We start from the raw sequence: 24,820 nt of genomic DNA, 5'->3' as shown, positions 1-24,820 counted from the left end.
GAGGGTTAGGCTTTGACCAACTTCTCCAGGTTTGCTTCCTCATCAGTTACATGGGGAGAGAGAATAATTCTTGGAGTTCCTTGACAGCCATTCAATAAGGCAAAGGCTATTGAAAGTTGAAGATGTGCATGCCTTCAGAGGCCAAGCCGATACGCGAGTGAGTAAAGTGGGCTGGTTTTAAGAAAATTAACGGTGATTTAAAGCCTCCACTAAAAAGGATTCACATCTAAATATTTTTAAGCAGTGTTGTAGCCAAACAACACTCCTTTGTTAGACAAATTTTCCCTTTTGATGAATGACAGGAATGTTCTAAGAGACTTATAGACTCCAGTACGCTCAACCACTATTTGAACCAAGGCTGATTGCATAGCGTATTAGTATAAATATTTCTCCTGTCCCCATGGCCACTGCTTACCATGTTTCTGAGGTTACTACAGCTCTTCATCAACTCCTTCCCCGACTCACTGTGTTAAGCAGGTCTTCTCTCCTGGCCCAACAAACCAAAGACACCATTCCTGACCCTTACTATCGGGATTTACTTCTTTGGGTTCTTTTTCTTTTTTTTCTTTTGTCCTGGCCCTTTTGTGTGCCTATTTGGTTCACTGGTTGACTGGTTGGCCACTAGGTTGGTGGAAAATAGGTTGAAATGTTTACTTCCTATGCTTAAGGGAATTCAGACGGGAAGGATTAAAATATTGGCGAATGCTGATAGACCTGATAGCCCTTGATGCTACGAAAGACTGCAGTTTAACAGAGGTACTAAAAGTCTTTCTCCCCAAACAGATGAACTATCCTCTGGTTTGCCATCTGTCTGATGCTTCTACCAGTTCATGTACCATGCCGGCTTTTTATCATCTACAGAAGTTCCCTTGTAAACTGAAATCCTCTTATTTGGAAAGTTACACTCTAGACACTTTTTAAAAAAATGTCCTGAACAAGAACAGAGTCAAAGGATCGGCTCTGGACTAGTAACTGGGGAAAGACATTGAGAGAGAAAAGATAGGCTGAACTAGACAACATAGGATATAAACAGAATATTTAGTTGTATTAATAGTCCATATTATTAGGACATAATTGGTGGAAATACAATGATACAAAGGAGAAATGCTAAATTTTTACACAGATTTCAAACATATACACACTTTATCAATGCTTGGACAAGCTTTTATTTGATAATTGCGTATGCAACACTGACTCATTATGACTTGTCTTACATTATCCTCTCACAGTAGAGAAAAAGACACAAAGAACCTGACCACTATCTAAGGCAGAACAACTTCCCCAGGACTTCTTTGGTTTATGTAACACAGCAGATGCTTAGTTATGCACAACCATAGGGATTTCACTTCAAGCTTCTTTTAATAAAACTACATTTTATTAAACTTAGACTTTAAGGCAAATCTTTAGACAGTGATTTTTAAAATTCTCTTAGGATGTAAATGTTTCATATATATTTTGCCTGTCTCCCTCTCTCACACACACAAACACACAGACATACTGACATATGCCTGTACTTATATGTAACATACCCCTGTATTTACATTTGTATAATAAATACAAATTAAATACATTAATATATTTAATATATAATTACACTTATGAATGTACATCTATTTCACCTGGAGTTATTCTAATTTGGTTCAAAAACAATGGTTAGAAACTGAGATAGACCGGGGAAAATTCTACTTTTCATATGGGAATTTTGGGCTTCTACTTCTTCTTTTTTTTTTTTTTTTTTTTTGTTAGAGAGAGCTAGAGAGAGAGAGAAAGAGAGGTAGGAAGGGCAAAGGGAGAGAGAGAATCCCAAGCCAACTCCACACCTATTGCAGAGCCCAACACCAGGGTCAATCTCATGACCCCGAGATCATGACCTGAGCCAAAATCACTAGTCAGGTGCTTAACCGAAGGGGCAACCCAGGTGCCCCAGAATTTTTGGCTTCTTAAGTTTTTATTTAGTCAGGAGAAAATGTTTACAAACATATATTAGATAAAAGGTTAATATCCCAAATATATAACAAACTCACATAATTCAATAGTAGAAACAAACAAACAACACTATTAAAAAATGGGCAAAGGGGCTCCTGGGTGGCGCAGTCTTGAGCGTCTGCCTTCAGCTCAGGGCGTGATCCCAGTGTTCTGGGATCGAGCCCCACATCAGGCTCCTCTGCTATGAGCCTGCTTCTTCCTCTCCCACTCCCCCTGCTTGTGTTCCCTCTCTCGCTGTCTATCTCTGTCAAATAAATAAATAAAATCTTTAAAAAAAAATGGACAAAGGATCTGAATAGACATTTTTCCAAAGAAGACATACAAATGGCCAACAGGTATATGAAATATGCTCAGCATTATCAATCATTACAGAAATACAAGTCAAAACCACAATGAGATATCACCTCACACCCATCAAAATAGTTATATTAAAAAGATAAGATACAGCAAATACTGATGTGATGCGGAAAAAAAAAGGAACCCCTATATGTTGTTGGTGGTAATTTAATTTAGTATAGCCATTATGAAAAATAGCATGGAGGTTCTTCAAAAACTAAAAACAAAACTATTGTATGATCTGTCAATTCCTCTTCTGGGTGTACATTCAAGGGTAATGAGATCAATACATCAAAGGGACACATGCTCCCCCATGTTTGTTGCAGCATTATTCACAAAAGCCAAAACATGAAAAATACTTAAGTGTCTGTTGACAAATGGAGATAAATTGTGGTATATGTATGCAATGGAATATTATTCGGCTTTAAAAAAGAAAAGATCTTGCCATTTGCGACAACATGGATGAATCTGGAGGACATTACGCTGAATGAAATAAGCCAGCCACACAAAGAAAAACACAAAACAAAACAAAACAACAACAAAAAAACGACTGTATGATCTCACTTAATATGCAGAATCTTAAAAAGCCAGATATTTAGAAGCAGAGAGTAGAAAGATGATGATCAGGGACAAAATGTTGGGGGAAAAGGGGAGATGTTTACCTAACGGTACAAAATAGTTCGTATGTAGAAAGAATGTGTCTAGAGATCTAGTGTACAGAATGATGATGATTGTTAATACAACACTGAATACTGGAAATTTTCTAAGAGAATAGCTTTCAGGTGATCTCATCACACATACACAAAATTACTTTGTGGGGAGATATGTTAATTAGCTTGACACGGTAATTGTTAACACTGTATATGTATGTCAAGTCATCATAATGTCAAATGAATATATACACATTTTATTTTATTTTTTTACACAAGTTTTATTTATTTTCAAGTCATTTTGCTTCATGGGCTTCTTGCTCAATAGACTGAGCCAACCTGGGGGAGGTGCCTATTCCCCTCAAAATGTAATTCCTCAGACTCATAAATTTCACAGAACATTTATTTTAGTTTGCATTGATTTGGGGGAAATAACAGGTACTAGAAATGAGGTTTTCCATGGTGTTTAGTTTCTTTACCTACTTTGTTTCTATGTGGACAAGCCCAGGCTAGGTATGTTATTTTCTGGAAACCAAATAGTTCTATTTACACATACACTCACCCAGGTAGGGGCTACCTCATACCCTACAATGGTTTTACATAAAAATATGACCACATATAATATCTACCCCTTCCTCCATGTTCATTGGATTTAATATAGAAATCCATACGTCCCTCATCTGCTATATAAATACTCCCTGTCAGTAACGAGGAAAATTAAATGATAAATAAACTGAATACTTCCAAATCTGTCTAAGTATATGGCCTCATATTCGGTTACCTAAAACACTTCCAAAAAAAAAAATGTGTGGGCTGCCGGGGTGGCTCAGTCTGTTGGGTGTCTGATTCTTGATTTCAGCTCAGATCATGATCTCAGGGTTGTGGGGTCGAGCCCCGCACTGGGCTCCGCACTCAGCAGGGAGTCTGCTTGGGATTCTTTCGCTCTACCCCTACCTCTTCTTTCCCTCTACCCCTACCCCAACCTGTGTACTCTGTCTCTCCCTAAAAATGAATAAATAAATCTTTAAAACAATGTGTAACATGGCCATGAATCTAGAACTGCCAAATGGAATCATGCACACCCCACCTTGACACAATCTGGGAGGGGTCTATCCCTCTCTATAAAACTAGTAGAGCATGCAGAATTATTTTTCTTACAGAAGAAATAACAATTTATGATTTCATTTGATAAAGAATGAATGATATCCTCCATGGATGATTTCAGAACTTTGAGATACTTGTCTTCAACTTTGATTTTTAGGGCCCAATGAAATGTTAAAGGCAACATGAGCTTCCATAAATATAATTCAACCAGCTTGTGACAACAAAGGCAGAAGGGAGTATTTCAAACCTTAGAAGTTGGTATGCTTGGCACACGCTAACTACGCTTATATCCTATGGCTATTAGGCATGGAAACTTTCTATGGAATATCCATTACTCATTCCCTCTGCTCTAAACACATAGCCTGTCAGAAAAATGGTGTGGGGAGGGGTACAGAGGAAGCCAAACTTAAAAAGCAGGAAAAGGCAGAGACAAGTAAATTCATTGAAGATTTACACCATGTTTCAATGGCTTCTTTCATTTCATTTTCCCTGACTTTTTAAATTAGTAAATATACTGGACCCAGAGAGAAACATATGGAGAAAAGCAGAAAAACAAACAAACAAAAAACAAAGCAGTGCAAATCTCTGTGACTTGTACAATAGCCCTTATTTGGTCCTTGCATTTGAGTATCTGAATGAACTGTGGTCTGCTTTTCATTACTCTCCATCTGGAGCTGTTGCCTGCTTTGTTCAGCAGTTTCTGGTCATTTTGGCCTGACGGTGACTGTTTTGTTTTATGTTGCCATATTTTACAGAATGAAAGCTGCCACAGCCACCACCCAAGAAAGAACAATCTTGAAAACGAGAGGTTACGCTGAAAGAGTTCTCCATGACCCTTCCAGAATAGACAGTGAGTGTGTTTCTCTGGGCCTGCCTACTGTACAGAACTTCAGGGTGTGAGTGGGATCCAGGGAAGGAACAAAAGCCTTTCTTTCAGATGCTAAGTTAGGGCAAGAGTCTAACGTTGGGCTAATACACCAAGGTTCATTTTGATGCTTTCTCTTCTCATCTCCAAGGAGACTAGTGAATGTACTTCCTCACACCCCACTAAACACTAACTTGCATGTAATATACTGCATGTGCAACAGCTCATGAAAAATTGAATTCATATCATGTCTTTAAAAACAAAAATAAATAAATCCGATCTTCCTAAGATTTGGTTTTAATTGCACAGCCTGAGTCTGGAGGCGAAGTTGCAAATGGTTCAGAAGCAAGTGTCACAGAGAAGACCAAATCCAATTTGCATTCTCTAATGACAAGCTCAATGCTCTTAGTGATTTTGTTTGAAAAAGCCACCTCACCCTTTCCATCTCCTTCCTTAAGAAAGCCATGGTCAAGAAGAACTCAATTTCTGCTGATTACTTAAAAGAGCAAAACACAACATTCTCTCCCAATCCATTACCATTTTCATCTGACATTATTTTACAAAAAAACAAAGAAACATATAGTCATAGGCTCCTCGTATTTCATAAAAAGAACCATCAAAACATAAATATGATTGAAACCAGATCATTTTTTCAAGAACTATTTTTTGTTTTTGTTTTGTTCTGTTTGTTTTGTCTGAAAAGACAACAGATTTGAGAAATGTAAAGTTAATAATAATCTATCACCCATATTCCCACCCCCTTGATGTATTTTTCTATTTTGTATTTCCAGTATTTTATACGAAAGCTGTGGTATTGTTGAGTGTTATCCATGTACAACTCACTTAACCATCAAATCAGACCATATTATTATTATCATTTTATAGATGGGGAAACTGAGGCACCCAGGAACGTTGAGTCATTTACCACAGATCACACAGTGATTACTTAGTGGAGAGGCAGTGTTCAAATCAGGCAGTCTGGCTTCACCATAGACATAACTACAAGCCATTTACTCTCAAATATTTACCTAGCTCCGTATTTATTTTACACGTGATTTTATATTCCTCTACATTCATTTAACTTCCCATAAGAAACATGTTCATCCTCTGACATAGTGTAGTCTTCTTTACTGTCACTGCAATGGCTGTATCAGTTCTACATGCTCCATACGCTAGAATTGGGAGGTTGCCTATATTTGCTCCAGTACCAAGAATGAAAGAGTGCCCAGCGTGTACCTATTTACACATTCTTTAAACATTTGTTTGAATAAAATACTTGGGACAACATTCTCAGTGTAATTACTAACGTCAATAATATGGCCTTTATTGCTCTTTCCACAAAGTAAAAAGTCTCTACTAATTTAGGATGATACCAACAAAGATGGGTCAACCAGATGGACAGGAACTAGCCTTGGATGACCTGCATGAAATAATGTTTGCTACCTGAGTGGATATGAACTATCACTGCAAATTACTTTAATTTGCATGCTCCTAATTGTTTCTTGACTCACCCTAAAGACACAGCTCCTTTGTAGCCCTCTCAGGTTTTTGTTTTTTGTTTTTCCTTTCTAACATCTCTTCTCCCAATGGACCTGTAAGTGGGGAGTCCTGCTTGCTCCTAAGTCCATCTGGTTTTGCTCCTACCTAAAATCTCCAATTTAGAATTTTTAATCATAAAGTCTTATAACCAGTGAATCTTCATATTCACTATTGTCTATAGACCTCCCCCCCTCCCCCCGCAGTATTATCACTCTCATCACTCTTAGCTCTCCACAAATACCTTCTGGATCAGTTACTTTGTCCAATAGTATTCCTGCTTCAGTTCTTGGCTATTTCAATAAATACTTAGATGGTTGTTTCAATGTCTTATCAGTTCCTTGAACTCCTCAAAGATGTCACATCTTCCTTCCAACCTTAGAAACGGACTCCCATGGCTATCATTGACAACTATAAACAATTTTCCATAAATATAATTGCTGCCTCTTCCCAACTGCATGTCGTTTGTACTGGTAACCATTTCAAGGGCCATTTTTCTGAAAGGAATACTCTACATAGGATTCAGAATGTCATTAAAATAATATTTTCCCTTAAACATGAAAGTGACAGTAATACCTTTTTGATCATGAGTGCTTACTTTTAGGATACCCACCTCCATGTACTTGAGGAAGGTATGATTCAGAATCCCTACTATTAATTCATAGGCTCCAAATGCTGAAAGGGCAACTGGAGGCTTTTATTTGTGTGTGTATAATGATCACATGTTTGCTCCACCTTCTTCACACTGCCCTCAAGGCAAAAGGTCTAATAGCCCTCTGCCTTCCCATAAGGTCATCTTTAGCTGCCCTTCTATTAAATGATTTCCCTAGGAGGTTCCATGACCCCTCTCTTCCTTCCTTCCTTTCTCTTTCCCTTTCCTCCATCTTTCCCTCCCTCCTTCATCTCTTTTGTATTTATCAGTGCTTATTATGAGACTCATAGTCTGCAAACCACTTTTTAAATACATATTACAATGAATAAAAATATTTTGTAGCAGCAAACCCAAAATACACATATTCGTAAACATATGCATTCGTAAAATTATATTAATATGCTCTAAACCACACACAGGATGTTGATAAAAAAAAGAGATATGTTCTAATATTTTCTTCTAGCATCCCCAGCAGATAGTCAAGCATTCCCCTGCAACACCTCATTTTGAAGACAAGCTTTCTAGGTTACACAGGTCCTGTTTTCATTGAGTTTAAGTCTCTTTAGAGAGGGGGGGGGATTAAATAAGCAATTACAATAAAATATGGATTGGAGTATTAAGAGTTTCTTCTATTCTAGCTATGTGGGTTTGCTCAATTACATCCTAAAATTCTTTCTCCCAGACCTTTCCCAAGCTCATCCATTCTGATCTGCCTTCATAAATTCATTTCCCCAAAAGAAATCTCCATCTTCTCCTCTCACAGTATTTTGTGCATATCTCTATTATAGATATCTCTGTTACACTTTCACATGTATTAGGCCAATAACACTGATCCTAATAAGCATGTTAGGATTAGTTTCTTGGTTTTCTTGTTTGTTTCCTTTTCCAACTGATCTATTAGATGATAGGAACCTGTCTTATTATTTTTTGTCTCATAGTACCTAAACACCTAGTGCATTTGTGAGTTTTTAGGAGACATGGAATGCTTTTTTTTCCCCCTGAATATAACCTGACCACCATTACCCAAGTAGGCTAGGATATATTTTCAGTATATGAGTGTCTGTTCCTAAAACATGTGCACATTATCTCTGTATGTGAAATAGGGGCAGTATTTAGAATGATCTTGGCTCTACCATACTTCTTGATGTCAGTATTACAAAAAAGGCTGGATTATAGGAACAACAAATAACATATGTTACAAGAAGCATTCCAATTTTCTAGTAACAACTGCATCATGCAAGAGAAACCATACAAATTTCACAAATAATACATAATGCAACCCTTAAAAGAGTATGGGATTCCCAAACATAAAGAAACATGAGTTACAGATATAGTCAAATAACTTCAGAAATGTTTCCGGGGGGAAACAAACAAGCAAAAAACCCTTAATAAGATACCAACTCAGATCCCGAGAGATGCTGATAGCAGAAGCTTAGGCACAATGGGCCCTTCCGTAAATTCATTCCTAGTCAACCAATGTTGCGAAAGCTTTAAAGAACAGATAAATTAAAACGTGCTTTGCATGGGGAAGTTTTCCCCAGAGTTCTTCATTTTTATATAGGAAATCAATTTGCATCACTGATGATATCATTCAAATCAGACAACTCAAAGTTGTTAAGAGGTAATTTAGTTTTACGCCGAAGCAATTTGATACTTGTTCTGATTTGTGATTTTCATTTTGTTTGTTAATGAAAAAAATTAATGAACAATGTTACTAGAAATACAACTCATCAAAGCCTCCGCATTATTAAAGAGGTTTGCCATATACTGTACATCGTGATCTTTGTGCAGCTGGTGCCTGGACCCCTGCCTTGGAGGAGCCATTAATCCAACAGCCTAGGGAAGAATCCATGGTACAGATGCCCTTACACATACCTTTGCACTGATTTGTGTTTTTGTCCAGAATTGCCTTTGTGGATACAATTTTTCCATACCTGAAAGACACAGAGAGAGAGAAAAATCCATGTTATTATAGCCCAATGAAGACGCTTAAAATACCTTAATGAACATCGGTGTACACACAATTGAGCAGGAATAAACCAAGAAAACAAGCTCTGTACTCCCATTTCACACCTGGATGATCTCTTTTCACCAGTTCTTCTTTATAACTCGAGAATGTGCTTCCCTACATAATCACTGGGTTGAGCCTTCAAAAATAGACCTGTCAGGCTGTCATAGGTGGCTGAAAGGGGGTTGTGTGTGCTTGTGATCAAAGTCAATCCTACTGTGGATTGCTGGAGAAAAGCACAGACCTTGGTGCCAGGCTGAACAGGGCTTACACCCAGCTCTGGTGCTGACCTGGTGTTGCAATGCTGAGCAGTGTAAAACAACTTCTCCAAAGCTATTTTTTTCATCTGTAAAAAATGAGAATTGTAATAATTCCCTTTCAGGATTTGGGAGAGGGTTAAATTGAAATATTAAGATTTCCTAGTAGTGCTCCTAAGATAAAGAGGATTTTTTTATTTTTATTTTTTTGCTATTAAATACATACTGCAAGTTGATTGAGGATAAGGACTGAGTTTTGTATTCTCAATGCCTGCCACCATATGTAATGGGAGCTCAATAAACGTTTGCTGTAAATAAATGAATGATACAACTAATCCAATGGTACTTCATCTACAATAAAGTTTCTACTATAAATACATGTAAGTACATTCATTATTTTATCATCTCTTGCAGAAGACCTAGTCTAGGTTTTGTTTTTCAAAAGATGGGTAATACGGAGAATGAAACTCAATCTCTTTAAGCTTGTTTCCTAAGGTGTAAGTGATAGGACTGAAGAAGACAATTTCTAAAACCCTGCCCTTCATGAGGTTTCCATGAAGGATGCTCCTGAATCATCATAATATGGAGAAATTATAATGCAAATTTAAGTGCCAAGTTTACTAACAACTCATACTTATGTTCAAGATTTCAGCCAAGTCACAACATGTTTGGCAAGTTTTCTTTAAATTCTGTGTTCCTAAGCAAGTGTGAGTATATATAACAAATAGTAAATATCCCATGTCAGAATAAACTAGGTTCCCTATCACCACTGTTTCTTTTGCATTTATAACACCCTCTTATTATGTCATTAATTCTTTGGAGCGTTTTGGTGGTCATTTATTAATATTCTAGTATTGATAATGTCAATGTGCTAGAAATGCCTTTGCCTCTTTTCTTTTTCTTTTCCCCCAGATGTTTTTGGCTTTTTTATTTTTGTTTTTGTTTTGTTTTGTTTTGAGAGAGAGAGAGAGTGCATGCCCCTGAGCCAGGGGGAAGGGGCAGAGGAAGAGGGAGAAAAGCTCAAGTAGACTCCATGCCCAGCGTAGAGCCCAACAACAGGCTTGATCTCATGACCCTAAGATCATGACTTGAGCCAAAATCAAGAGTCAGACACTCAACTGATTGAGCTACCCAGGCACCTCTCAGATAATTTGACCAAGGATGGACTGAGGGTCCTCTAGAAATTCATGGAATTAATGTCATTATGAAAATGATAGTACCAATGGCTTTGAAAATCATGACAAGCTGACCTATCAATAGGTCACAATAGGAACTAGAATATTTGTATATACTTAGATGAAGGGATCTGAGATAATTCCCACCAATCACCTGCATGTCCCTTGTTAAAATCAGCCAGACCTGGGATGAAGCTGTCCAAAACTGAATTGAATAGATTTTGCCAGCATAATCCTGACGTTTCAGCTACTTGCATCCCTGGTACCACTGCCTTTTCTACACCTTTATAATTATAACTCTATAGTTAAATAAATCAAAGAGAGCTAGGGCTGAAAGTGTTTACTACCATTTTGCAAATGTAGAAAGTATAATCTAAAAGATTAGTAACTTGATCAAAATCACATAATTTGTGAAAGTTATAGGAGGGACCGGAATATGGGATTCTTAAGATTGATATAGTGCTTAACCGTTATACCATCTGCCTCCAAAACAGAAAAGCTATATATATCAACTTTTCAATTTTAATCAACCTTCACATTTTTGGGAACCAGGTATTCACCTCCAGGGCGATATAGTGTAGCGGTGAAAAGAATACGCTGTGGCAACAAGCTACTGTGGCTCGAATCTCCATTCGGCCTGGGTATATTTGATTGGCTAAGTAAGCCTTATGTGTCTTTTGTATCATCTCACCATCAATAGTTGCATAAGTCTATTAATTTAAATATTCATTTAGATTATTATTTATTTAAAATTATATACATCTATGTACAAATAAATAAAATGGTGATAATAATCTCTACCTCATAGGGTTGTTTTGAGGGTTTAGTGGGGTTTACCTAAAATGGTAACTGTGGCTGGCATAGAATAAGTGCTTATTAAATATTAGCTCTTCTTGTAATTATTTCCTTCCTATTTTCTGCATAAAAATATCTCTAGTCCTTGGCATTCTCTGAGGTGGTTAAGAAGTGGAAGAAGTTCTGTCCCAAAGGACAGCTTAAAACATTACTACTTAGACTGTCAAAATCTCCCACTAAGAAATTTGGAAGGTAAAATTATTTGCTTAAAGGATAATTTACATTACCATTTATATTGTTATTTTAATGTTAGGGATGACGTTAAGTATGTTGACACTGTACTTAATCGTATAAATACCCATCGGTTCAAAGCTTTTGTTTGTTTGTATGTTTGTTAGGTACTACTGAAATGTCTATTAGCTCATGCCTATTATTTTTTAAAGATTTTATTTATTTATTTGACAGAGAGAGAGAGAGAGACAGACAGTGACAGAGGGAACACAGGCAGGGGAGTGGGAGAGGAAGAAGCAGGCTCCCATCGGAGGATCCTGATATGGGGCTTGATCCCAGGACTCTGGGATCACGCCCTGAGCCAAAGGCAGATGCTTAATGACTGAGCCACCCAGGGGCCCCATACCTCATGCCTATTTTTATACAAGCTCACTTCTACCAAAATTTGTCATTCCCCAACATCCCATTCCAACAAACACATACAGCCTCTTCTTCGAGCTCTAGTTCATCCCAAGAATTTCTCTTTTATGAAAAGAACCAGTAAGAACTATTATATTTAAATGGTCTCTTCAGTCTACAATGGTTCAAGATATCTATTAACTGTACCTTCTTTTTTTTTAAGATTCATTTATTTATTTTAGAGAGAGAGAATGTGAGCGTGGGAGAGGGCAGAGGAAGAGGGAGAGAGAGAGAATCTCAAGAAGATTCCTCACTGAAAGCAGATTTCCCCACAGAGAGCTGGATCACACAACCCTGAGATTATGACCTGGGCCAAAATCAAGAGTTGGTCGCCCAACCGACTGAGTCACCCAGGTGACCCTCTCTAAGGGTACCTATTAACGGCAGTAATCTTTGCTAGATTTGGGCTATTCAGGCAAGTAAACATTTGCAAGACTATATGTATCTTAGTGTAGAAAACAAAAAGGGAGAAGAAAGGGAACATTTGCTGAAACTTTTTTTCCACACAAAGCCTTATTAATACAGTATGGGAGAAGTCAAAACTAGAAGAAAAAGAATTTAGAACATTTATAACCATCTCACATCAGGCACACACACCCTTAAGACAAAAATCCTTCTTAATTGGTTTCTAAAGCTACTCTTGAAAATTTTATATATAAGTACCTTCCAAATTAAAATTTAGCTCTATCTTTTAAAGAGGAAATTAAAAATTACTGTATCTCATAGTGAATTACATCTCCCAATGGGACTTTTAGCCTATGGTGTGCATATTGTCCTACTGTATCAATATTACTAGGATGTCTTTCTTTTCCTTCATTAAATGTAGTATATGTAAAAAAAAAAAAAATAGCTGTCATTTTATTACAGCCAAAAAAAAAAAAAAAACAGGAAAGAAAGGAAATGTTTTCTTATGGAAAGCATTTGTGAATATTTTGGCAAGCAACTCTTTTCTAAAACGAAATTTTATGTCCCAGGAAGCATTATAATGTTACTCTGAGTGGAAAATCACTCACTCACACACACACATACATATCAGAAAGCAAATTATGCTATTTCTTGATTTCCCTATTCCTAATTACACTCTAGGCAAGGTTTTCCAATAGTGCCTGGTCACGAAACAATGGAACACAACTGAGAGTACCTGACTCAGCCACTAGCCTGGCGAGAGTTAAAGGAATTTGATTCTTTGGCTCAGTTACAGTATTTTGCATTAACAATTATTTCACAAAGCTGTGATAGGCTTTAAACAACAAGAGAAGGTATTTAATGGGCCATTGGTTCCAGTTCATGTTTGAACTCTCCCAGTGACAAACAGGGACTTTCTGCATGACTGGTGTTGTATTCTCCATGCTCTGCAAAGTCAACGTCTGATGGAGGTAAATAAAGTTAGGTTTTTTTCATTCTCTTTGTTTTAAGATCCAAAGCACCATAAACAGAAAAGCCACCTATGTAATACACCTGTGAAGAATTATATCAAATCTTTCTTCCTGATGTTTTGTCAAATTCTGCTAATGGACTACAGTAAAAACTACTGTACAAGCTAATGAAACATTTTATACACTCTGAAGAAAAAAAAATTCTGAGGCAAAAGGTATTTCCAAACATAAATTACCTCACTTCTTTACTCTTCCCCTTCTTTGGGGTTAGAGCAAGACTGTAAGTATTCATAAATTTTTTCTTTAAGACACCTGTCAGTAGAAAGCAAAATCTGATAATGGTCGCAAAATATGCGACCAGATTATTTCAGGATGACATCTGGAAATAGACACCTGAGCACTCGTGCCATGTGCCTCTGGCTCTAGAAGCTTTCAGACAAATCCAATTCATTTTCCATGCTTTCATTTTGTACTCCTAGAAGAGATACAGGATTATCCGCAGTCAACTTCCTCCAAGGGGTGCAACTTCTTGGGGGAAATAAATAAATGAAGTGAACTGAACACATTTAGTCACATGATTCTTACATTCAGCACCTTTTCTAAGCCAATGTGAGAAGCCCCTAATTCACACTGTTAGGATGCTTTTGGATATAAAAAATATGCGACTCCATATAATACGTGCGTATTCACCAGCTATCCAGAGTGCCCATACATTCTCCAAGTGGGGCCAGGTCCCTAATAGCATTTTCTTTCCGTTCTAGGAGTACTGTAAAACAGTAGCCATTCTGTAATAACTACCCATTATCATATTTCACGTTTTCATAACTGAGTTTTATATATTTATGTGTTGTCTATTAACTCACTTCTACCCTAGCTTGTCGACTCAAGTTTTACATTTAATTTTTTAAAGGACTGTCAATTCTCTCTGGCATTTATTCTTATTCTTAAACAGTACGTGGGTCAAGCTATTTGTTGATACACTTGATTATTCCACATACAAGCCTAATTTGAACTAATGGCATCTTTTATTTTCCAAAGTTAAAAAGAAAATAGAGCTATTATGGGTCTACCCTTCATGCATTATGAAGACATCGAATTGGTGGGATCTTTCTATAAAGAATTTACTTTTAAATCCTTTTGCTGAATCACCCACTGTGTATATTAATTCAAAAAATACAGGCAAAGACTGAAAATAGAGTCTCCGCAGTCAATTAACTCCCAGCTAACTCATTTTTCACATGCCTTCTGTATTCATACCAGACTCAAAAGAGGTACTGCATTTATTTAATGGATGAAACATTATCCTTTCAGAAAATGTGGTTGTTTGCCTACTTCTAGATGGCTCATTCATTCTTTGGCATTTTGGGATGATAATGGAGTATAGCTATGGCTTTAGGGATCCAGTAGGAGTGTGGCAGGGCCATTCCTTTGATGGGCCACATCAGTCAGGTTTCATCTACAAGAGAAGTCCACAGCTCAATAATATTCTGAAGCATTAACAAGTTCAATCTACCACTGAGTGGCCAAAGCCAGCAATAACTGTGGTGGGCTGAACTATGTCCCCTCAAAATTCATGTGTTGAAGTCTTAACCACCAGTACCTCAGAATGTAATCCATATTTGGAAAGAGAGCCTTTAGATAATTAAGGCAAAACAAGGTCAGATGGGTGGGCCTAAATCTAATATGACTGGTGTCCGTATAGATTAGGACAAAGATGGGCACAAAGAAGAGACCATGTGAGGACACTGGGGTAAGACAGCCATTTGGGAGCCAAGGAGAGAGGCCTCAGAAGAAACAACCCCACCAACATCTGGATCTCATACTTCTCACCTCCAAAACTGTGAGAAAATAAATTTCGGTCATTCAGGCCACCCAGTGCGTAATATTTTGTTATGGAAGCCCTAGCAAACTAATACAATAACGTCTATCCAAGCCCTGGTAACCTTTGGAAAAAGGAACAGAAGTGAGAATATACAGACCACTCTCCTCCTTTTAATGCTTTGCTCAATGATTTCGCAGATGCTCGCTCCGAGCCTTAACCTAACACCTCCAAACTCTTTGTCATCCAATATTTGTGTAGATAACAGAGGCCAAGAAGAATCCCAGCATCACCCAGAACAGGCAACTAATAATCTAGCACCTGATTCCTGGCCTTGCAGTCTGGACATTCTTTCCCTCCCATGCCCACCCCAGAGATAATCAAACTCTTGAATCATGGATCCACACCAAGTAAATTTCACAAGTCCATTGCACAAACCAAAATGTCATTTATTAACTTTCAGTTGAGAATAACACATTACAAAGAACACAAAATAAAATTCCAGTTGGGAGAATTGAAGAAAACTTCTCAGAAGAGGAAGTGTTTGAAGGAAGGGCAACATTTTGGCAAGCAGAAGTTTTTTATACTTCTTAGGAATAATAAAAAAAAAAAATGCCTCCAAAAAAGTTTATTTTTTACACCACTGTATTATTTAGTAAATTACTGTTTTCACACTACACATCATCTCACCAAAATTCTATGGCTATACAATCTGACCAACTTTAAGACAACTGTCCTCGAAGGCTCATGTGCACCAGAGTCTCCTGGAGGGGTTTATTAACACAGAGATCATGGAGCCCTACTCCCAGAAATACTGATTCAGTAGGTAGAAGGTGGGTCTGAAGATTTGCATTTCTAACAAGATCCCAGGGGATGCCAATACGGTTAGATAGCGTTTTGAGAACCACCACTTCAACAGAATAACACACCAACAGCAAAGCACGTGTGGTTAGTTATTTGCAAGACTCCAGAGACTAAGCGAGCTTTCTGCAGACATGGAAAACTACTTTCAAAACTGCAAACAATATTTGCCTTTGACCAAATGATATTCCATGTTGAAAAGGCAGACTATAATTTTTTGCTTAATATAGCCAATATAATAACTACTTAAAACCCAAATAGATCTGGTTTGGAATTTTTTCAGGTACTTTTTAGAAAGTAAGTCCAATGAAAACACATGGGCAATGTCTATGTTAACTCTCTTCCTTCACTTAAAATAACTAGTGGCTATTAGTAGTTTGATTGAATTAGAGTGCTAATATAGTGAGAAAACTGGCAAGCAGATGATTAGAACTGGTTAGTGCTTTTGCTGGTTCTTTAATTAGAAATGGGGATAAACCTGCAGCAGATATACCAGACCAAAGATGAATACTTTCAAATTCTAAAATAAAACAAAACAAAATCATTAAGCTGCTGGTTCTTAGAGGTTAGTAACCCTTGGGTTATACTTTAGATTACATATTTCGGTTACATAGTTAGGGTATATACCCTGCCTTCTTAGTGAAAGATTGTGAGAAAGGATTTCCATGCAAACACGATTGAAATCACATCTTTTGTGTACTTTCTGCAACTGATCGTAGACACTTCAGCATGTTTAACATTCTTTAACATTTGGTCTGCTAATATGGAAAGAAAATAGGTTTTTGTTCAATTAATATGGACTTGAATCCAAACTCCACCCACCCTGTGATGTGAGACACGTTACTCAGTGCCTCGGCACTCCAGTTTTCCTGATCTATATAACCCAATCATTAAGACCTGCTTTTACAAGTGGCTGTAAAGATGAAATTAAACAGTGTGTGTTAAAACTCCTACTACATGGAACACTACATTAAAAACTAAGGATGTACTGTATGGTGACTAACATAACATAATAAAAAATTTAAAAAATAAAAAAAATAAAACTCCTACTACAATGTGTGGCACGTTGAAATTCCTTCTGTTCTCTTACTAAATCCTGCCTTATGCTTCGCTGCCTGTATATTTACTTTATGGCATAAAAATGATCACTTGGATAAAATTTCTCTTGTTTTGTTTTTAAGTAAACTCTGTATCACATGTGGGGCTCGAACTCAGGACCCTGCGATCAAGAGTCAAAGGCTCTACTAAGCCAGCCTGCTGCCCCTTGACTTTGATAGAGCCAGCATGTCCCAGTTTAAATGCTTGCCAAAACGCCCTTAGGAAGTACATGCCTTACCACTCATATGGCTTCTCATTTATACTCCGAGTCAATTCACAATTTCTTCTTCATTTGCTCAGTCTCCTCCTGGCAATCCCTAATGACTTGTTCAGCCTATTCTCCAGCCTCAGCCTTGTCAGTGCTGCCCGCACTACCTTCCCAAAGGCTTTTGCCTTCTAACTTTGTACCAGCATCCACCGCTTTAGTTCAGAACCCCAGATCTACCCATCCTTTAGTTTCTCCTTCCAGGGCCACCAGCCAACTAGTCATTGTACTTGGTCTACCTCACCCTAACCCTGGCATTCCTTGGTTCTCCCTGCTGTCAGCTCCTAGTTTACTCACGCATACTTGACTGTGAGCAGTACTCCACTTCCTGCGCCATTTTGTCTTCAAGAACCCAATCCTGTACTACCAGGTCTCAAGGTCTTCTGTAAGTGGTTTTTAGATTCAAGAGATTTTAAATACCTCTTTTATCAGAGGCAAAGGCATCTTGTCAGGAATTCATGGGTCTCCCCTTTAAAACCCCTCTACTCTCCATTCCGATGTGGGTTATTTAGTTGACACTCACTCTATGGCACTTTCTATGGGCCAGCCCCTGTTCTCAGCTCTTTAAATATATCCACTCTTGTCAGTCATCACAACAACCCCGTGTGTTAGGCTCTATCACTAGCTATATTCTACAAATAGGGACACTGAGACAAAGACTTTAGTAACTTCCCCAGGTCACAGGATCAGGAAGTAGCAAAAGCAGAATCCAATCCCAGGCAGGCTGACCTCAGAGCACATGGTCTGGGTAGTCCTTCCTGCCATGGTCCTCTCTCAAAAAGAAAGCCACCACTCCTTTTCTCTCCTCCAATTCCCATTCATCTCTGCCACATCTTTCTCTGCCCTTGTCTCCCTATATATCACCTACGTTTTTCTGAAACTTAACCTTTTTCCCGGTGCCAGGGCTCCTTCTCCCCACCTGCCCTTGCACATTTGCAGAACTTCTCCTTCTATACACTGACTATTATCAGGTTTCTCTCTTTGCATTCTCTGCCAGACTTTTCTGAAATTATTGCTCTGCTCAGGCTGCTTTTTTCTTTTCATTATCTATTTTTTACTTAACTCCTAATTACTGGCTTTTATCTATTGGAACAGAACTTTGAAAATTAACTAGAACTTCTTAATAAATAAAGTAATCTGTTATCATCATCCTTGACTTCTCACTATCATTTAACCCTCTTTTTTTTGGTGGGGGGGGCTATCAGCCCTCTTAAAAACCTTCCTCTTGAAACATTCTTTTCTTGGGTCCCATGCATTACACTGACCTGGTTATGTTCCTTCATTGCAGACAGTTATTCCTTTAACTCCTTCACTTGCCCCTTCTCCTCCTCCAGGTTCCTAAAAGTGGGTGTAACTCAAGCTTAGTCCTCAACCCACTTGTGTTTGCGTGCTACAGTAACCACTCCACTGGCTCTATCAAAAACAGCATGCATCAGAATCATCCGTATGGCTTCTTATAACTCTGGGCCCCAACCTCAGAGTTGCCATTCAGCTTGTCTGGAATTGTCTGGGATTAGGCACAAGAATTGGAATGTCTAACGAGTTCACGGGTGAGGCTGAATTGCTGGTCCAATTGTGAGAACCACTGCATTAGAAATATCGTCCCTTACCATGCTTTGAACTCCCATTTCTTTGTGTGTCCCTCTTACATTTCCTTCCCTGGATCTCCCTTCACCCTGAAACCTCCGTCCAGAATCTTCAATTAGAATTATTTGATATTTCCCCTTGAGTGTTGAATGGTCCTCGCAAATGGCACAGCAAAGTTGGACTCACATATTCTGTGTTCTCCCTTCTCTGAAAACATTTCTAGGGAAGAAACAAATTGGGTAGCCAAGTGTTCACAGGGTGGAGATTACAGTGAACTGGAGAGCTCCAGCCCCAGTTGAAGGGGTATCTGTAGCTATTGTTACCGTAAAGGAATATGATCCCCATGATGCTAAGCTTTCTGATTTTTTTTTTGAAAGAAATCTTGATTTTCTAGCAAAATTTCCTGATCTTTCAAAGCTTAAGGCTTAGAGTTTTTATAAAACAACATGAAAGCTAAATAAAACAGCTCTTGGACATAGACTGAACCTGAGGGCTATCACTTTGTGATGTTGGCACTGATGTGTTCCAGCCTCTGCTTCTCTCTCTGAATAACATAGGCCCTTCAGGGGCACTGGGTGGCTCAGTCGATTGAGCACTGCCTTTGCTTCAGTTATGATCCCAGGGTCCTAGGATGAGCCCCATGCTGGGCTCTCTGCTCATCTGGAAGTCTGCTTTTCTGCCTGCCACTCTGCCTGCTTGTGTATTCTCTATCTCTCTCTGTATTAAATAAATAAAATCTTTTTTTAAAAAACAAACAAACATAGGCCCTTCAAGGGTAAACTGCATGTTCTGACTTTCTTGTCTGCCAGCTATTTCTTCCAAATCTGAATAGTTGTGCTCACAGCCTGCATAAAATCGCCTGGTATTATTATTGTTGTTGTTATTATTTTACTGTTTTGTGATATTATCTGCTTATTCTCTAGGAAATTATCTCTTCAACCAGATGTGGATTTTTCAGAGGTAGAGATAATGTTTTATGCTTCTCTTTTATGCTCCTTCATCCTAAAAAATATCCAGTATAGAACTTGATGAATAATCGTCCTCACTGAAAATCTGTTGATTTTTAAGTTACTTTTATGGACCTGCCAATGTTTTCCAAATCAGAAACACTGGACTACATTTATATATAAACACATATATATATATGCTATAAACTGAGCACGTGCCAGTCACTACACAGAGTAAATTAGAGATTTTATTCCAAATTATCACAACTACCTTTTAAGTTGATATTATTGTTCTTATTTTTTAAAGATCATGAAAAAAGAAGTTACCTGTATTAACTCACTTGCCCAAGTTGACAGCTATTGAATTATACTGATTACATTCAAACTCAGGTGCATTTGGCTACAAAATCCTTACTCTTTCCTTGATATCACACTGCCATCAATACATAATGAACAAGCCTGGGTAGAAGTCAGTCCTCTGGCCTGCCATAGGCCGCAAAAAAATTCATAAGTCTTTTGCAGATGTTGGACATGATTAGTCCTCTAAAAGGCAGAGGAATGACCAACATTCACTAGAAATAGTAAAGCTAGACATTCATCCTTGACTGTTAGAACTCACTTGTAAAGAAACCTATTTCTTAAAGAAGCTTGTGACTTCACAACATGTAGCACATTCCAGTAGAACTGTGAATCTAACATCGACTGAATGCAGAATGAAAAACAGCTTTGCAGCAGAATTTGCATCTGCTGCTTGGGGAAAGACATCAAACCTCAGATTTTGAAAATCCTTACATCATCTATGGCCTCAATAGTATTAAGAGAAAACTATATCAAATGTACAGCGTATGTAACTGTTTTGAAGGCCATATTTCAGAAGCAGGGGAGGTGAGCTGTGCAGAGCACGCTTTTGCTTTCCACTGTATCCCCTGTTACCAAAGTGCATAATCAGGCTCTCAAAAAAGTTTTGTGATGGTGTTGATTGCTGTTAAAATAATAGTTCACAGGGCGCCCAGGTACCTCAGTCAGCTAAGCATCCGACACTTGATTTTGGCTCAGATGATGATCTCATGGGTCATGAGATTGAGCCCCACGTCGGGCTGCCCGCTCAGCACAGTGTCTGCTTGAGATTCTCTCTCTCCCTCTCCCTCAGCCCCTCCCGCAGCTCATGCTCACACTCTAAATAAATAAATAAATAAATAAATAAATAAATAAATAAATAAAATCCTTAAAATAGTAATTCCCAATCCTGCCATGGTCTTAGCTTCCTTCTAATTTCCTCCTAGATTTTCTGTGTCACTACCCTCATCCTCCTCATCTTAGCTCATATGACATCTTTCTTATGCCTTTTCTCTCTTTCCTAAGCAGCTAATTTCAATTTTGGTTATAATCCAACAGACACTGAGGTCATCTCTATTAGCCAGGGCATGGTATCATCAACGGTAAAAATGACAAAAATGCAATAGGCATTCTGTATGGTACCTTTTCCTGTCCTGATATTGAGGATGAGTTATTCAAGGGTAGGGAATAGGTCTTATTCATTTTATATCCCTGGCCTTACATACAGAACTCACTTAATAAGTGTTCGTTAGGTGGATGACTAAATGAGCTGATACCGTATATCTTACCCCCAACACCAGACAAGACAATGAGGATGGCAATGAGAGTCCAGTATATCTGGGCAGAGATATATCCCCATTTTGCAAAGTGTATACAGCAAAGTGTACATCCTGCTGATGATGGTACATCACTTTTTATATCTTATGTTCGGCACACTCACTGCATCTCATTCAAAAAGAGAGTGGGTTATAACGTCGCTCAGGAGCCAAACTAAGACATGGTTTTAAAGTCTTTACTGTAAAGTGTTTTATGGCATTATATTATTTTAAATCTACAAAAAGACTCAGGGAAGAAAGCGACATCAAATACTGAACGACAAATTTCATATAGGAGAGCGGCTGCTCTAAGCTTTTGAATGGATACGCAGTTTTTACTATTGGCACGAGGAAGTGCCTAATGTACGGAACTCAATGACGTCTCCCAGGGAGGGTCGTCGGCAGAAGAACGATAGTCCTGAACTGTCTGTGGAATGGTTCTGAGCTTCATCACGTTTAAAAATGCATTTCTATGATTAAGTCATACAAGACCACCACTGCTTCGTTAAAAAAAAAATCAGAACTCACAATGGGAAAAAATAGACTAAACCATAGGATGTAGAAAGAAGCAGTCTCATGAAGGGAATTTTTATTTATTTTTTTAAAGCTCACACAGAGAAAAAGCAGAAAAGATGAGACTCAAGCACAACTTTAATGTAAAATAATTCTCTTTTCCTTAATTTGAAACACTTATACAACAAAGCACCTAAGCGGTTAAGAACACAGTCATTTTTTGTCAACACATCGATCTCTATGTTAAATTATGAGAGGTATATTGGATGAAGCTGTTCTGTGTCACCCCAAAGGATCCAGTCCTTGGATCAATAGCAGGATGCCTACTGTCCAATGAATATTCAAGTAATTCATAACCACATAAATCAATGGTGAAGTCCAATTACCTATGTGAGGATTATTTGCTTTATGGATCTTCTGTATTATCCATAGTACTTTTTAAATTATATGTAAAACACATATAACTATCACACCAGGTAATCGGGAAGACTTAATAAAATAATGCATGTTAAACATTCTGGCTTAATGAAAAGCTTATAGTAGATACTCAAAAACAGTAGTTGCCGGGGTAATGATCAAACTTTCAATTACTTAACGGTCAAAAAATTCAGCCTGATTTTATAAATAGATTCCAAAAAACATAATTAAGAAAGTACATAGATTACAAAATTTGTTTAACTCAGTCACTTCTGGTTCACTTGTCTCAACCCTGTGACTGTTACTGCAGGTGCACAAAGACACACACTCCTGAGTGCATTCCTTTCATTGCACCGGGGAAATGTTTTGCATGAAAAAGAACACACCTATGACACTTGAGAAGGTCATGGGCTAAAGGGAAATGTAAGAAAAATTCAGCTGTTCCCCACATGTGCTATGGTTACAGATGTGTGTTACACAATAGGAATTCACCTACATGTAACTATACAGACACGATGTGACATATTCTGCTCTGGAGGTGGCCTCTTGTTCACTTGTCTTAAATTAACCACTGGTAAGCCAAAGTAAAAGTTGATATGTTTAGATGGCATATATTTTTCATATGCATGAGAGCATAATTGGTTCCGCTTTTCTTAACACTAAATGTAATGAAAAGCTACATTTCATGCCCATAAAATTGAAATTCTATTAATAGTCTTTAGCCCACTCCTCACCTGAGTACTGACAGTTTAATAAGTTGATTATTTTCTCCATTACAGAGGTAATATATCTCATAAAGTCAGATTTGGAAAATGTAGGAAAAAAAATAGGAAGGTGAAATTATTCGTAATATCACCACACAACCACTTACTATGTTGGTTAATTTCCTTTTCTACATGTGTTTGTTCTCATTTATGTGTTTCATATAGTCATACGTCCTACATAATCTTGTATCCAGCACTAAGAGCTTTAAGGACTTTCTATATGACTTGTAAGAATAAGCACCGCCAAAATCAATGTATTTAACACAAAAATCCTTTCACTACTGTTAGAAAATGTCAACAATGTAAGCCACACACAGACAAGCAGGTATGAAAAAAGTAGTGATCCTTACTGGGTGGTTTATAATGGACATACTTAAAAGGGAGTCTTCATTATCACTAACTCAGCAATTAATTAACTCATTAGCTTATTTCTTAATGAACAGTTACCAAGTACCAAAGAATATCCTCAGGAATTTACATTCCTGACAGCTTACGTACTGCATTTCTACTCTCTTGTTGTTTCAAGTATATAGATCACCAGTCCACTGCATGTTAGGGTAACAAGCAACTTCCAAAGAATAAAGGTATGGGCAGCTGACACCTCCCAATGTATGTGTCTGTTGGCTGTTTTAGAATTAATATTGCTACAAGTGTCTTTAAAGCTAACATTCATTGTTTCCTCTTAGAAATTACACGTTTCTCAAAAAATAACATGAGAAAGCATGGAGATCTGTGTGTTTGTGTGTCTTTGTGTATGTGTGCTTAGAGAGAGGTCTCTGCCTCAAGAGTGGGGTCACTAAGAAAAGATTTAATCTTGTTTGGGAAATAAGTAGTATTTCTATTTAAGGTTGTTGACACAGAAAGAATTCATTCACTACACATAAGTGACATGTCTTCCAAAGACTCAGGAATCTTTGACACTATGGAACTTCAATTTCCTATTATATGGCCGTAAAATAGGATTTAAAGGAATTTACTATCAAACTGCATTTTAAAAAACAAACATTTTAAAAACTTAAGATATGCATCACTATCGTTTTTCATATTGTACTCAAAAAGTAAAATCTATTGTTAGTTATGGATTTTTTAAAAACTTTTTAGTGTTTATATCCAAATCCTGTCTTGTTTTATTTGCATTATAATTTATTATAATTCAGGATACTGAATTTATTAGAATTCAGATTAAAAATAATAAATATGATTATATATTTATATAAATTAAATAAATTATAATTACATATTATATAAAATTATATATATGATTGTTATATTAAATTATATATGAATTTAGGTAAGTATATTAATAAGTATATAAATGAATATTGAATATGTGAAAGATTATTTATGACATATATAAAAGATGTAAAACTTCTTTAGATGAACACACATCGTGGGCTTAAGAAATTATTAGTTTTAATTGTGAAATATCTTGCTTGCCTCTATCTAACCCCATTTCCTGCACTTTCC

At 37.4% G+C, this 24,820-nt stretch overlaps 1 protein-coding gene across 1 annotated transcript in view; it reads right to left on the bottom strand.

Annotated features, from left to right (window-relative positions):
* RBMS3 (RNA binding motif single stranded interacting protein 3) overlaps positions 1 to 24,820 on the bottom strand; it is a 632,551-nt gene that overhangs the window by 426,058 nt on the left and 181,673 nt on the right. Inside the window, exon 3 of the mRNA XM_057315983.1 lies at positions 9,005 to 9,063. Coding sequence (XP_057171966.1) covers positions 9,005 to 9,063 — 59 coding nt within the window. The remainder of the gene's footprint in view (positions 1 to 9,004; positions 9,064 to 24,820) is intronic.

The sequence above is a fragment of the Ursus arctos genome, unplaced genomic scaffold (genome assembly GCF_023065955.2).
Source record: "Ursus arctos isolate Adak ecotype North America unplaced genomic scaffold, UrsArc2.0 scaffold_20, whole genome shotgun sequence".
Lineage (NCBI taxonomy): Eukaryota > Metazoa > Chordata > Mammalia > Carnivora > Ursidae > Ursus > Ursus arctos.
The sequence above is the reverse complement of the archived record's forward strand: the minus strand, read 5'-3'. Positions and strand labels throughout refer to the sequence as shown.